The sequence below is a fragment of the Lithobates pipiens genome, unplaced genomic scaffold (genome assembly GCF_037356315.1).
Source record: "Lithobates pipiens isolate NorthernLeopardFrog02 unplaced genomic scaffold, aLitPip1_a1.2 Scaffold_127, whole genome shotgun sequence".
NCBI classification, from domain to species: domain Eukaryota; kingdom Metazoa; phylum Chordata; class Amphibia; order Anura; family Ranidae; genus Lithobates; species Lithobates pipiens.
The window spans coordinates 233,662-250,187 of record NW_027507715.1 but is presented as its reverse complement, the minus strand read 5'-3'; the positions used below and the strand labels follow the sequence as shown (position 1 = coordinate 250,187).

The window sequence follows — 16,526 nt, the reverse complement described above, 5'->3', positions numbered from 1 at the left end:
GTGCACAGTGAGCATGTGCAAAGCAGCCAAGTGCTGATGCTGCTGTGGGACTACAGAGCTCAGCAAAAGGAAGTAAAATATGGCAGAGAGGCAACACTGGGGGAAAGGCACCAGACAACCTAAGGTGACAAGAGATACTGAAGCCAGAGAGTATGCCGTCAAGCTGTAGACAGAGTGACACCAGGGAGGAAGAGGAAACCGGAGACCACCGCATGTACTAAGCCTGTTTAAGGCTTAAAGACCAATCTTTTTATTATATGCCTTCAGCCTGTTTAAGGCTTACTTCCAACGGCTATAGAGGCAATACTCTATTTGCAGAGAAAAAGTATTCATACCCCTGAGATCACCAGAGTGGGGTTCCTTCCATTTAGCTTCCTTTAGAGGCTGTAGCGGTAAGGACTTCCACCCAGGAGAGGCTAGAACCTGGCTGGGGCGAAGCGGTAAGAGGGTGATGATCCGTGCTGTCCCAACAGGTGAGGAAAAATAAGAGAATACCGGGGCGGGGGGCGTATCTTCATCTTATAGCTATGTGGTCCTATCAGGTTGTGGGGTCGGAGTCACAACCCAGAGTTTATGCTGCCATGATGCGACAGGAAAGATGTATATTCTTACCTATTTCCAGCCTGCTCTGGTCTGGTCCTGTGATTCACTCCCCTATGTCAGCCAGTAAGGGACAGGAGGGAGCGCAAACAAGGGCTGAACTAATGAAGCTTATGGATGACATTGCTGCTCTCGGCTTTACTAGCTGTTGTCAAGTGCTCTGTCCTCTCCCCTGTAGCTGCTGCTGGCTGACACAGGGGATCATGTGACTGGACCAGAGCGGGCTGAAAATAGACAAGTACAACTTGTGTTCCCCCACAGTCACACACGATTACTATTATACATTTATATAGCTTTGACATATACCGCAGTGCTGTACAGAGATCACTGAGCCAATCACATCAGTCTCTGTACCAGAGGAGCTTACACTCTAATGTCTCTAATACTAGCAGCTAATTAGCTGCTGGATTGCTTTTACAAGCAGAGGGAGGGGTAGTTGTCTCCCCTCTTTCGGCTTGCGCATCCCACTGAGGAATCTGTGAGTGCAGTCCGCTGACCATAGAGTTGGTCGGTGACCAGAACAGCTCCCATCCTCTCTATGGTCATCTCTATGGTCTAAGAAAGTGGAAGCGATGGAGAATTTCATCACTTCCGGTTTCGCAGTTGTAAACGAAACCTCAGTGGTTTGAAAAGAAAGCATCGGATCATACCGAAACTTCTAAAGGGCAGAGAAAAAAAAAAAATCTAGGGTTTAATAGACCCCCGGATCTCTCAGCAAAGACTACCTGCCACTGCCTATTGCTATCATTGTGGATATCTATATTCTCTGCGAGAACAATAAAAGTGATAAAAAATAAATAAATAGAAAAATTAAAGTGGCCCTTCCCCCGTACTCCCTCGCAAAGGTCAACCTATGCGTTGGTCCCGCACATGCGCAGAGAGCAACCGCACCACACATGTGAGGTTATCACCAAGAACGTCAGATCGCGGGCGGTAATTCTATCATCACACCTCCTCTAATGTAGTCGCCTGTGAAGGCTTTTAAAGCGTAGCCTATGGATAGTAACATTTACGTTGTTTGTCGTCTTTGCAGGAGCGTGCGCAATTTTAAAGCGTGACATATTTGATATCTGTTTACTCAGAGTAACCCTTTATATTCTACCAAACAATTGAGTTTTATATTGTGTTTTTGTGCATTAAAATTCAAAAAAAGTGTATTTCCCCCCCCCCAAAAAAATAGCATTTGAAAACCCACTGCGCAGATACAGTGTGACATAAAAAAATTGCAACACCCACCAATTTATTCTGTAGGGCATTTGCTTTAAAAAAAATATATAATGTTTGGGGGTTCGAAGTAATTTTTCAAGCAAAAATTACAGATTTTTACATGCAAAACAGTGTCAGAAAAGGCCTGGTCTTTAATTGGATAAGGGCCTCTTTGCTGGGTAGAGATCTGAGATAGAAGCGCTACACCACAAGTGAACAGTTCAAATACAATTTTATTCCAGTGTCAAGTTGAAGATCGAAGGAGGAAACCAACAAGTTTCGCCCATCATCACCCACTTCATCAGGGCTAAGATAAATAACAATATCTATTCTATGGAGTAGAGCAGTACAATCTCGGGCACAGGCCTCGTCAGCAGTTGGATCGGCGGCCTTTGCCTTCAGGTTTTGAATTTTACCATAGTGTCCTAGGCAGTTTTTGTGGTGCTTTTTGGTTGCCTGTTGGTACTTCTGGATAACGACCCGAGCATCCCAGCGTGGCGAACAAGGAAGCCAAAACAATGACTGTTAACAGACCTCTCAACCATTTATACCAGAGGGGGGGTATGGGGGCCAAGTCCAGGTCTTTAAACCCAAAAACATCAACAGCCAAACATATGAGAAACCCCATTCCCACCCCGAATATGGCGGCATTAATATCCTCCATTAACAACATGCTGATGAATGCCATGTACGGGAACACTGCGCCTGTCACCAGGTTGCTCCAGCTGGGTCTGGCAGGGCTGTTATCTGGGAGGGTGTAACCCCAGCGAACCCCACCTAGGAAGGACAGGATGCAGGCCCCATACAGCACCTGTACCGAGGCCAGTGCCGGGTAGTAACCCTGCATAAAGAACATAGTAAGTGGCACCGCCATGAAGGGTGTGGCTCCGAGGACCCCCAGAATAAACGCCGGCTTCGGGGTCTTCTTAATTTCCTGCCAGTGACGCTTTACTGTGGGAATGAGGATGCTTTCCTTGACCTCCCTCTTCCTCTTCTGCCGCTGGCTGGATGTGTGGAGGCCGAGCCTCGTGCTGAGGTTAAACGCAGAAAGGGAGACCATGGGGATGGGCCTGAAGATTGGAGGTCTTTGGTAAAGCCTGATGGCTGCTGGAGAGAATAACCACCGTCTGCATACTGGGGAAGTGTCCTTCAATAACTGGAAGAGAAACAGAGGATCAGGTATTCTCCAATTAGAAACAGCAGTTCCTGTGTGGTCACCGGGACAGGAAGTCAGGGAGAATTGTTCACAATGGGGACACAATAACTAATCATTATGACAGAGGTTCTAACCCCCTGGTGCCCAACTTGTGGCCCTTTGACACTCATTATGCAGCCCTTGGGCCCCCTCCTGTCTGTGTTTTGGTGCTTGCCTAAACTGGCTTTTACTAGTCAAAGGCAAATCAAACATTCATTTTAAATTAGCTGAATATATTTCAGATTCATCAAAACTAAAACGTGTGCAAAGGCTAAGTAGAAAAGCCAGTCCCCTGCCAGTATGCTGCAGAGTGACACCCTTGCTCAATGTGGAAGTAGCGGCCTCTCTGTACATACTCCCTGCTGAGTCAGAGCTCTGTAGCATGCTAGCATGGGACAGGCTTTTCTATTCAGACTGTCTCCATCTCCTATAGTACGCCTGCAGTCTCTGGCCGTCTCCTGTACCATGCCTGCAGTCTCTGGCCGTCTCCTGTACCATGCCTGCAGTCTCTGGCCGTCTCCTGTACCATGCCTGCAGTCTCTGGCCGTCTCCTGTACCATGCCTGCAGTCTCTGGCCGTCTCCTGTACCATGCCTGCAGTCTCTGGCCGTCTCCTGTACCATGCCTGCAGTCTCTGGCCGTCTCCTGTACCATGCCTGCAGTCTCTGGCCGTCTCCTGTACCATGCCTGCAGTCTCTGGCCGTCTCCTGTACCATGCCTGCAGTCTCTGGCCGTCTCCTGTACCATGCCTGCAGTCTCTGGCCGTCTCCTGTACCATGCCTGCAGTCTCTGGCCGTCTCCTGTACCATGCCTGCAGTCTCTGGCCGTCTCCTGTACCATGCCTGCAGTCTCTGGCCGTCTCCTGTACCATGCCTGCAGTCTCTGGCCGTCTCCTGTACCATGCCTGCAGTCTCTGGCCGTCTCCTGTACCATGCCTGCAGTCTCTGGCCGTCTCCTGTACCATGCCTGCAGTCTCTGGCCGTCTCCTGTACCATGCCTGCAGTCTCTGGCCGTCTCCTGTACCATGCCTGCAGTCTCTGGCCGTCGCCTGTACCATGCCTGCAGTCTCTGGCCGTCGCCTGTACCATGCCTGCAGTCTCTGGCCGTCGCCTGTACCATGTCTGCAGTCTCTGGCCGTCTCCTGTACCATGCCTGCAGTCTCTGGCCGTCTCCTGTACCATGCCTGCAGTCTCTGGCCGTCTCCTGTACCATGCCTGCAGTCTCTGACCGTCTCCTGTAGCATGTCCACAATCTCTCAATACAAAGACGTGAAGAATCTTCCACTTACCCGTATGGCCAGGGGCAGAGTCCCCCCTCGCAGACACAGCAGCATTTCAGCAAAACCTGCAAACAAAACTTTATTAAACACAGAAAGGAAAAAACACAGCTTCCTAGCTTTGTATTTAGTATTTGGTCCGGAGTCTCTAAGGTGTCATGGTTCTCCAGCGTGTCCCTCCCATCTCCTGACCCACATAGAGGCATGCATAGTACGGGGTCCGGTGTCTCTAAGGTGTCATGGTTCTTCCCGAGCGTCCCTCCCATCTCCTGACCCACATAGAGGGGTGCATAGTATGGGGTTCGGAATCTCTAAGCTGTCATGGTTCTCCCGAGCATCCCTCCCATCTCCTGGCCCACATAGAGGGGTGCATAGAACGGGGTCCGGAGTCTCCAAGGTCTCATGGTTCTCCCGAGCGTCCCTCCCATCTCCTGACCCATATAGAGCGTGCATAGTACGGGGTCCGGTGTCTCTAAGGTGTCATGGTGCTCCCGAGCGTCCCTCCCATCTCCTGACCCACATAGAGGGGTGCACAGTACAGAGTCCGGAGCCTTTAAGGTGTCATGGTGCTCCCGAGCATCCCTACCATCTCCTGACCCACATAGAGACATGCAAAGTATGGGGTCCTGAGTCTCTAAGGTGTCATGGTGCTCCCGAGCGTCCCTCCCATCTCCTGACCCACATAGAGGGGTGCATAGTATGGGGTTCGGAATCTCTAAGGTGTCATGGTGCTCCCGAGCATCCCTCCCATCTCCTGACCCACATAGAGGCATGCGTAGTATGGGGTTCGGAATCTCTAAGGTGTCATGGTGCTCCCGAGCATCCCTCCCATCTCCTGACCCATATAGAGGGGTGCATAGTATGGGGTTCGGAGTCTCTAAGGTGTCATGGTGCTCCCGAGCATCCCTCCCATCTCCTGACCCACATAGAGGCATGCATAGTATGGGGTCCGGAGTCTCTAAGGTGTCATGGTGCTCCCGAGCATCCCTCCCATCTCCTGACCCATATAGAGGGGTGCATAGTATGGGTTTCGGAGTCTCTAAGGTGTCATGGTCCTCCCGAGCATCCCTCCCATCTCCTGACCCATATAGAGGGGTGCATAGTATGGGGTCCGGAGTCTCTAAGGTGTCACGGTGCTCCCGAGCATCCCTACCATCTCCTGACCCACATAGAGGGGTGCATAGTACGGGGTTCGGAGTCTCTAAGGTGTCATGGTGCTCCCGAGCATCCCTCCCATCTCCTGACCCATATAGAGGGGTGCATAGTATGGGGTCCGGAGTCTCTAAGGTGTCACGGTGCTCCCGAGCATCCCTCCCATCTCCTGACCCATATAGAGGGGTGCATAGTATGGGGTCCGGAGTCTCTAAGGTGTCATGGTGCTCCCGAGCATCCTTCCCAGCACCTGACCCACATAGAGGGGTGCATAGTACGGGGTTCGGAGTCTCTAAGGTGTCATGGTGCTCCCGAGCTTCCCTCCCATCTCCTGACCCACATAGAGGGGTGCATAGTACGGGGTTCGGAGTCTCTAAGGTGTCATGGTGCTCCCGAGCATCCCTCCCATCTCCTGACCCACATAGAGGGGTGCATAGTATGGGGTCCGGAGTCTCTAAGGTGTCATGGTTTTCCTGAGCATCCTTCCCAGCACCTGGCCCACATAGAGGGGTGCATAGTACGGGGTTCGGAGTCTCTAAGGTGTCATGGTGCTCCCGAGCTTCCCTCCCATCTCCTGACCCACATAGAGGGGTGCATAGTACGGGGTTCGGAGTCTCTAAGGTGTCATGGTGCTCCCGAGCTTCCCTCCCATCTCCTGACCCACATAGAGGGGTGCATAGTACGGGGTTCGGAGTCTCTAAGGTGTCATGGTGCTCCCGAGCTTCCCTCCCATCTCCTGACCCACATAGAGGGGTGCATAGTACGGGGTTCGGAGTCTACATTACACAGAAGCCATAGGATGAATATGACCATCAGGCTCCACCCACAACTGTCATCTGCTGAGTTGCTAGCCCAAAACAAGTATGCAGCCAGGGAAGGTCATAAATGTCTGACAGATTTGCTAGGTGAGAAATGGCAGCATGCATGTTTCCCTCTGTATAGACTTCCAGCAATGAGGGGGACTACATGTCCCAGCACACCCAGCTGCTGCTGACATTGTCACCTCTACACCCTCCCCCCCCCCCCCATTAGATGATGAGTTCCTCCCTGGCTCTGGGAGTGACCCCAGGTACAGTATCTGCAGAGCATGCTCACCCAGGCCTGCCGACGGAGGTCAGGAACAGGAAGTGACCTCTGAATCGCTTCCTGTGGGCGCTGAAGCCAGAAGTAATGTGGGCAGGACTTCACTGAGCATGCTCAGATTGAACTCTGCTGGAATCCTGCTAACACTGAGCACTGATAGAAATACGGGAACTGCCATTTCTGAAATCCATGCTGCCTGGCTGTCATTCGGATCCTACAATAACAGCAGTGCAATCACTGACCCGAAACAAGCATGCGGATATAGACGTCTGTCTGTGGTGACCATGGCAGCCAGGCAATTAGCATTTTCTGTACAGTGCTGTTGTTACTTTATAAAGCAAGACACTCGTACATGATACAATCTCTATCCAATCTCCTTTATAAATACCGTAGTATATGTCTTGTCACTTATACGATGTACATAAAATCGATGAATTCCTGAAAGCGCACACAATACAATGTATGGACGGTCTCCTTCCGGATCACCCCGGTGAAATCGCACTACCTTTAACAGAAAAAAATAGCACAAAAACCTTTTTCAAAGTCACTGCGATGCGAGTCGCTGCAATTTGTATGGTTCCATTTGTCAAATCGCAGGAGAAATCCCAGCGATGTGAAGAAGGGCCGAGACTCTGTGATTTCCAGTGCGACTTTCATGCACTCTATACAAAGATATACTTGGGGGGCGCACCCTAAAATGCTTCACATATTCAAGATAGTGCTGCTATAATACCAAAAACAGTACAAAACAGATTACATCACATACAAAGACACCTAAACATAACCAAACATGGGGGATGGTTACAGGATACGCCCACTTCCCCCGACCATGGCGTGTGACCAACCCCCGTATTTGTGTGATTATGTTCAGGATAAATGTCATTGTTGTATGTGTGATGTAATCGGTTACACACACTATGACACGCACAGGGAGGCCTGGGTCACTCCCATGCAGGTTGTGATTGGTGCCTTTTGCGTTTTTGTGAGGTGTCTGGTGTCATTCATAAGAAACCAGCAAAAATGCATCAAAATCACTGCAAGCACTTTGATTATTTCTTATTTTTCTGCATTTCCATTGAGGTATATGGAACCAAAAACCCTCCCATGACCCAAGGAAAACCATGTTAAATGGCCTGTAGTGGGCTTCTGCCAAACGCAATAAACACTAAGAAACGCACGGGTGTGAACAGAGCCAAAAGTTGCATCAAAGTAGTGCAGGAATTTTCTTTTAACCACTTCAGCTCCATGAGGTTTTACCCCCCCCCTTCATGACCAGGCCATTGTCTGCTATTTAGCACTGTGCTACTTTACCTGGTAATTACGTGGTCATACAACACTGAACCCAAATTATATTTATATAATTTTATTTCCACAAACTGAGATTTCTTTTGGTGCTATTTAATCACCTCTGCAGTTTTTTACTTTGCACTATAAACAAAAAAGGCTTGGTATCAGGGACAGTCCCCTGGAATCAGGGACAGTTGGTTCAGAATCAGGGACAGGTGGCTCAGAATCAGGGACAGGTGGCTCCGAACAAGGGACAGGTGGCTCAGAATAAGGTACAGTTGTCTAGGAAATCAGGGACAGTTGGCTCGGTATAAGGGACAGTCCCCCAGAATCAGGGACAGTTGGCTTGGTATCAGGGACAGTCCCTCAGATTCAGGGACAATTGGCTCGGAATAAGGGACAGTTGGCTCGGAAAAAAGGGACAGTTGGCTCGGAAAAAAGGGACAGTCCCTCGCATTCAGGGACAATTGGCTCGGAATCAGGGACAGTTGGCTCGGTACCAGTGACAGTTGGCTCAGGAATCAAGGACAGTTGGCTCAGAATAAGGGACAGTTGTCTAGGAAATCAGGGACAGTTGGATCGGTATCAGGGACAGTCCCCCGGAATCAGGGACAGTCCCTCAGAATCAGGGACAGTACTTCAGAATCAGGGACAGTTGGCTCAGTATAAGGGACAGTCCCTCTGATTCAGGGACAATTGGCTCGGAATCAGGGACAGTCCTTCGGAATCGGGGACAGTTGGCTCGGAACAAGGGACAGCTGGCTTGGTATCAGGGACAGTTGGCTCGGAATCAGGGACAGTTGGCTAGGAATCAGGGACAGTCCCTCGGATTCAGGGACAATTGGCTCTGAATCAGGGACATTCCCTCGGAATCAGGGACAGTTGGCTTGGAATCAGGGACAGTTGGCTCGGTATCAGGGACAGTTGGCTCGGTATCAGGGACAGTCCCTCGGATTCAGGGACAATTGGCTCGGAATAAGGGACAGTCCCTCGGAATTAGGGACAGTCCCTCGGAATTAGGGACAGTTGACTCGGAATCAGGGAAAGTTGGCTCGGAATCAGGGATGGTTGGCTCGGAATCAGGGACAGTTGGCTTGGAATCAGGGACAGTTGGCTCGGTATCAGGGACAGTCCATCGGAATCAGGGACAGGTGGCTCAGAATTAGGGACAGTCCCTTGGATTCCGGGACAATTGGCTCGGAATCAGGGACAGTCCCTCGGAATCAGGCACAGTTGACTCGGAATCAGGGACAGTTGGCTTGGGACCAGGCAAAATTTGCTCCGAATCAGTGACAGTTGGCTCGGTATCAGGGATGGTTGGCTCGGAATCAGGGACAGTTGGCTCGGAATCAGGGACATTCCCTCGGAATCAGGGACAGTTGGCTTTGTATCAGGGACAGTTGGCTCAGAATCAGTGACAGTTGGCTCGGTATCAGGGATGGTTGGCTCGGAATCAGGGACACTCCCTCAGAATCAGGGACAGTTGGCTCGGTATCAGGGACAGTTGGCTCGGAATCAGGGACAGTTGGCTCGGAATCAGGGACAGTTGGCTCGGAATCAGGGACAGTCCCTCGGATTCAGGGACAATTGGCTCGGAATCAGGGACAGTCCCTCGGAATCAGGGACAGTCCCTTGGAATCAGACACAGTCCCTTGGAATCAGGGACAGGTGGCAACGTACAAGGGACAGTTGGCTCAGAATCAGGGACAGTCCCTCGGAATCAGGGACAGTTGGCTCGGTACCAGTGACAGTTGGCTCAGGAATCAAGGACAGTTGGCTCAGAATAAGGGACAGTTGTCTAGGAAATCAGGGACGGTTGGCTCGGAACCAGGGACAGTTGGCTCGGAATCAGGGACAGTTGGCTCGGAATCAGGGACAGTTGGCTCGGAATCAGGGACAGTTGGCTCGGAATCAGGGACAGTCCCTTGGATTCAGGGACAGTTGGCTCGGAATCAGTTACAGTTGGCTTGGAATCAGGGACAGTTGGCTCGGGATCAGGGACAGTTGGCTCGGGATCAGGGACAGTTGGCTCAGGATCAGGGACAGTTGGCTCAGGATCAGGGACAGTTGGCTCGGTATCAGGGACAGTTGGCTCGGTATCAGGGACAGTTGGCTCGGTATCAGGGACAATTGGCTCGGGATCAGTGACAGTTGGCTCAGAATCAGTGACAGTCGGCTCGGAATAAGTGACAGTTGGCTTGTAATTTAGGGACAATCCCTTGGATTCAGGGACAATTGGCTCGGAATGGGGGACAGTCCCTCGGAATCAGGGACAGTTGGCTCGAAACAAGGGACAGGTGGCTCGGTATCAGTGACAGTTGGCTCAGGAATCAAGGACAGTTGGCTCAGGAATCAAGGACAGTTGGCTCAGAATCAGGGACAGTTTTCTTTGAAATCAGGGACCTTTGGCTTGGAATCAGTGACAGTTGGCATGGAATCAGGGACGGTTGGCTCGGAATTGGGGACAATCCCTCTGAATCAGAGAAAGTTGGCTCGGAATCAGTGACAGTTGGCTTGGTATCAGGGACAGGTGGCTCGGTATCAGGGACAGTTGGCTCGGAATCAGGGACAGTTGGCTCGGAATCAGGGACAATCCCTCGGAATCAGGGAAAGTTGGCTTGGAATCTGGGACAGTTGGTTTGGAATCAGGGACAGTTGGCTTGGAATCTGGGACAGTTGGCTCGGAATCAGTTACAGTTGGCTCAGAATCAGGGACAATCCCTCGGAATCAGGGACAGTTGGCTCGGAATCCGTGACAGTTGGCTCAAAATCAGGGACAATCCCTCGGCATCAGAGACATTTGGCTCGGTATCAAAGACAGTTGCCTCGGAATTAGGGAAGTTGGCTTCGGAATCGGGGACAATCCCTCAGAATCAAGGACAGTTGGCTCAGAATCAGCCACAGTTTGCTCAGTATCAGGGACAGTCCATCATTATCAGGGACAGTTGGCTCGGTATCAGGAACAGTTGGCTTGGAATCGGGGACAGTGGGCTCGGAATCAGGGACAGTTGGCTCGGTATGCGGGACAGTTGGCTCGGTATCAGAGACAGTTGGCTCGGAATCAGTGACAGATGGCTCGGAATCAGGGGCAATCCCTCGGATTCAGGGACAATTGGCTCGGAATCAGGGACAGTCCCTCGAAATTAGGGACAGTTGGCTTGGAACAAGGGACAGTTGGCTCGGTATCAGGGACAGTTGGCTTGGAATCAGGGACAGTTGACTCGGAATCAGGGAAAGTTGGCTCGGAATCAGTGACAGTTGGCTCGGAATCAGGGACAGTTGGCTCGGAATCAGGGACAGTTGGCTTGGTATCAGGGACAGTTGGCTCGGTATCAGGGACAGTTGGCTCGGTATCAGGGACAGTGTGCTCGGTATCAGAGACAGTTGGCTCGGAATCAGGGACAGATGGCTCGGAATCAGGGGCAATCCCTCGGATTCAGGGACAATTGGCTCGGAATCAGGGACAGTCCCTCAAAATTAGGGACAGTTGGCTCGGAACAAGGGACAGTTGGCTCGGAATCAGGGAGAGTTGGCTCAGAATAAAAATAAAACAATTCATCACGTGCTCCACGGAGTACGTGATTTATGTCTTGCGTTGTACCTGCAGTCTCCTCTATGTAGGTCGCACCATACGGGCCTTTCGTGTTCGAGTGTGAGAACACTGCCGCTTGACCAAAAAGGACGGCACCAAACACAGTATTTCGCTTCACTTTCGTCAGTTTCACAACAGAGATTTAAAAAAAAATCGAGGTTTTTGCAATCGAGGCCATTCCAAAGGGGACCCCAACACACAAGGAAAGGTTTTCCCTCCTTTGTCGGAGGGAAACTTTTTGGATTTACCTGATGGGTTCCCATTCGCCAGATGGCCTCAATGAAGGAATTGATGTTCTCAACATAACCAATTGACACATTGATCATCCATATACAATGCAGCCCACTGCCTGTGTGATATTACCACCCCCATCGTATAATGTGTGATATTACCACCCCCTATCATATACTGTGTGATATTACCACCCCCTATCATATACTGTGTGATATTACCACCCCCATCGTATAATGTGTGATATTACCACCCCCTATCATATACTGTGTGATATTACCACCCCCCATCATATACTGTGTGATATTACCACCCCCCTATCGTATACTGTGTGATATTACCACCCCCTATCGTATACTGTGTGATATTATCACCCCCATCGTATACTGTGCGATATTACCACCCCCCCCCATCATATACTGTGCGATATTACCACCCCCCATCATATACTGTGCGATATTACCACCCCCCATCATATACTGTGCGATATTACCACCCCCCATCATATACTGTGCGATATTACCACCCCCCATCATATACTGTGCGATATTACCACCCCCCATCATATACTGTGCGATATTATCACCCCCCATCATATACTGTGCGATATTACAACCCCCATCATATACTGTGCGATATTACCACCCCCCATCATATACTGTGCGATATTACCACCACCCTATCATATACTGTGTGATATTACCACCCCCATCATATACTGTGTGATATTACCACCCCCATCATATACTGTGTGATATTACCCCCATCATATACTGTGTGATATTACCACCCCCCATCATATACTGTGTGATATTACCACCACCCTATCATATACTGTGTGATATTACCCCCATCATATACTGTGTGATATTACCACCCCCCATCATATACTGTGTGATATTACCACCACCCTATCATATACTGTGTGATATTACCACCCCCATCATATACTGTGTGATATTACCACCCCCATCATATACTGTGTGATATTACCCCCATCATATACTGTGTGATATTACCACCACCCTATCATATACTGTGTGATATTACCACCACCCTATCATATACTGTGTGATATTACCACCCCCATTATATACTGTGTGATATTACCACCCCTCTATCATATACTGTGTGATATTACCCCCCTATCATATACTATGTGATATTACCACTCCCCATCAGTCTGTGATATTACCACCCCTATCATATACTGTGTGATATTACCACCCCCTATCATATATTATGTGATATTACCACCCCCTATCATATACTGTGTGATATTACCACCCCCCCTATCATATACTGTGTGATATTACCCCCCCATCATATACCGTGTGATATTACCACCCCCATCGTATACTGTGTGATATTACCACCCCCTATCATATACTATGTGATTTTACCCCCCCCATCATATACTGTATGACATTACCGCCCCCTATCATATATTATGTGATATTACCACCCCCATCATATACTGTGTGATATTACCACCCCCATGATATACTGTGTGATATTACCACCCTCCTATCATATACTATGTGATTTTACCCCCCCATCATATACTGTGTGATATTACCACCCCCATCATATACTGTGTGATATTACCACCCCCCTATCATATACTGTGTGATATTACCACCCCCATCATATACTGTGTGATATTACCACCCCCATCATATACTGTGTGATATTACCCCCCATCATATACTGTGTGATATTACCACCACCCTATCATATACTGTGTGATATTACCACCCCCATTATATACTGTGTGATATTACCACCCCTCTATCATATACTGTGTGATATTACCCCCCTATCATATACTATGTGATATTACCACTCCCCATCAGTCTGTGATATTACCACCCCTATCATATACTGTGTGATATTACCACCCCCTATCATATATTATGTGATATTACCACCCCCTATCATATACTGTGTGATATTACCACCCCCTATCATATACTGTGTGATATTACCCCCCCATCATATACCGTGTGATATTACCACCCCCATCGTATACTGTGTGATATTACCACCCCCTATCATATACTATGTGATTTTACCCCCCCCCCCATCATATACTGTATGACATTACCGCCCCCTATCATATATTATGTGATATTACTCCCCTATCATATATTATGTGATATTACCACCCCCATCATATACTGTGTGATATTACCACCCCCATGATATACTGTGTGATATTACCACCCTCCTATCATATACTATGTGATTTTACCCCCCCATCATATACTGTGTGATATTACCACCCCCATCATATACTGTGTGATATTACCACCCCCTATCATATACTGTGTGATATTACCACCCCCTATCATATACTGTGTGATATTACCAGTCAATATTACCAGGCAATCATGTACCTATCAAGGGGTCTCAATGTTTTAGCCATCAATTTTATACCAATACAATTTTGATTGTGTATATAAATGTTGGCTGCAGTGCTGAATGTTACTATTATGTAGCATGTGTTACAGTGTTTAACATACTAAATGATCATGTTTTATCTACTCTGTACCATACTTATTGATTCTATGACTGTATAATTTACTGCATTGTGCTCTCATGTGGTACCAGCAAATAAATATACTAATTTAATTACATTTGATGACTTATTCCGCCCTAGTGATGTGTTTCATATAAAGTCCAAATTTCCCCAATTGTTCCCAATTTTTCCCCTTTATTTGTCATATAAACAGGGATGGCGACCCTGTACTGGATGGTCATGGTCTCATATAAAGTCCCAACATTTCTTTCTATAGTCTAGGGTTGCCACCTCATCCCTTTAAAGCCGAACACATATGAATTACACAGGTTCTGTGGATGATTAAGGTGGTAATTAAACTCACTTGGTGCTTTGGTGCTGATAAGGCACCAAGTGACTTTAATTACCACCTTAATCATCCACAGACCCCATGTAATTCATAGGTGTTTGGGTTTAAAGAGATGAGGGGGCAACCCTAGTATAGGGGGATGTAATGGAGGCGATGAGGGGAAGGAGTGGGGGTGTATGGGGGCAATAAGAAGATGGAAAATGGATCTGGAGATGGGAGGATGGAGTGGGGGTGTATGGGGGGAATAAGAAGATGGAAAATGGATCTGGAGATGGGGATGGGGGATGGAGTGGGGGTGTATGGGGGAAATAAGATGGAAAATTAATCTGGGGGATGAAATGGGGGGTAATATGGGGATGGAATATGGGTAATGGGGGGCCTGGGGTTTATATGGGGAGATAGGGATATGGAATGTCAGAGATGGGGGGCCTATGGGTGTCTAGGGGGATGGAATAGGGATGATAGGGGCCTGGGGTTCATATAGGGGTAATAGGGGGATGGAATGGGAGTGGTGGAGGTCTAGAGGTATGTATGGGAAGAGTAGAGGGATGTTACTATATATAATATTACGGTCACAAGTGACCGTAATATTATATATAGTAACGCAAGGGGAGGCGTACCAGATCCAACCACAAGGAGGCAGAGTGACAGTAATATTATATGTATAGACCCCTTTCACACTGGGGCGTTTTTCAGGCGTTTTTCATGCGCTTTAGTGTTAAAAAAGCGCCTGAAAGAAGCCGCAACTGCAATCCCAATGTAAAAGCCTGAGTGCTTTCACACCGAGATCCCTTTCATATTGGGGCGTTTTTCAGGCACTTCAGCGTTAAAAAAAGCACCTGAAAGAAGCTGCAACTGCAATCCCAATGTAAAAGCCCGAGTGCTTTCACACTGAGGCACTGCGCTGGCAGGGCGTCAAAAAAAGTCCTGCAAGCAGCTTCTTTGCAGCACTTTTGGAGCGGTGAATACAACGCTCCTAAAATGCCCCTTCCCATTGAAATCAATGGGAACCGCCTGTAAAACGCCTGAAAAACGCTATTGGCAGCAGCGTTTTGTGGGCGCTTTTAACCCTTTATTTGGCCACTAGCAGGGGTTAAAAGTGCCCCAATAACGCTCGAAAAATGCTGGTAAAGCGCTGCTAGTTTAAGCAGCGCTTTACGAGCATTTTTCGGGCGCTGACATTGAGAAAGGTCTCTTAAAGCACTTGGGCTTTCACATTGGGACTGCAGATGAGGCTTCTTCCAAGTGCTTTACATGCGCTTTTTTCTAACGCTAAAGCGCCTGAAAAACGCCCCAGTGTGAAAGGGGTCATAGTAACACAGGGGAAGTCGTACCAGATCCAACCACAAGGGGGCAGAGTGAAGGTAATATTTTATGTATAGTAACACAGGGGGGTCATACCAGATACATCCACAAGGAGGCCGAGTGAGTATAATATTATGTGTATAGTAACACATGAGTTATTCCAGGTCAAACCACAAGGCGGCAGCATAACGAGTTTTATCTTCGTATTTTCGACTGCGCATGCCTGAGCCGCCATTTTTTATTATACCATCTGCAGTGGTCCTCAACAAGATGGCGGTGCTTCGTCAGGTTCGGCGACCCGTCCCAGTGTGTAACGGAAGTGACGTCAAATTGTCGCCATCTTGCTACATCCCGCACTCCTCCATAGTAAGGATACCCTGAGAAGAGAGAAAGCGGACATCTTGTTACACCCACTGGAGTTTTGCATTTTACACCTATTTTTAACAAAGTGAGTTTATATAGTGAAATACAGGACTTAGAACTCCGTCTGGCTGGTTAGTTGTTGAATTAATAGCAGCCAAATTCTCTCAGATTAGCAAACCTATGAGATGATCAGCCTGACCTCTGCTTTTAAAATTCAACATCTAAACATTCAGCGGAGTTCTAAGTCCTGTTTTTCACTATATACGTTCACTTTACTGTTAAAGCGGAGCTCCACCCTAAAGTGGACCTTCCGCTCATCGGAACCCTCCCCCCCTCCGGCGCCACAATTGGCACCTTTCAGGGGGGA

General features: G+C 48.6%; 1 protein-coding gene across 3 annotated transcripts in view; it reads right to left on the bottom strand.

Annotated features, from left to right (window-relative positions):
* Positions 1-2,021: 2,021 nt before the first annotated feature.
* LOC143973884 (transmembrane protein 69-like) overlaps positions 2,022-16,526 on the bottom strand; it is a 60,215-nt gene continuing 45,710 nt past the window's right edge. Inside the window, exons 1-3 of one of the 3 annotated variants that reach the window (XM_077474761.1) lie at positions 15,893-15,998; positions 4,289-4,344; positions 2,022-2,962 (exon numbers count right to left, since the gene is read on the bottom strand). In XM_077474761.1, the coding sequence (XP_077330887.1) occupies positions 2,219-2,962; positions 4,289-4,344; positions 15,893-15,983 (891 nt within the window). In that variant the 5' untranslated portion in view covers positions 15,984-15,998 and the 3' untranslated portion in view covers positions 2,022-2,218. Of the gene's footprint in view, positions 2,963-4,288; positions 4,345-6,523; positions 6,603-15,892; positions 15,999-16,043; positions 16,174-16,526 lie in introns of those variants that run through there. The other 2 variants (XM_077474762.1, XM_077474763.1) reach the window with 2 other exon arrangements.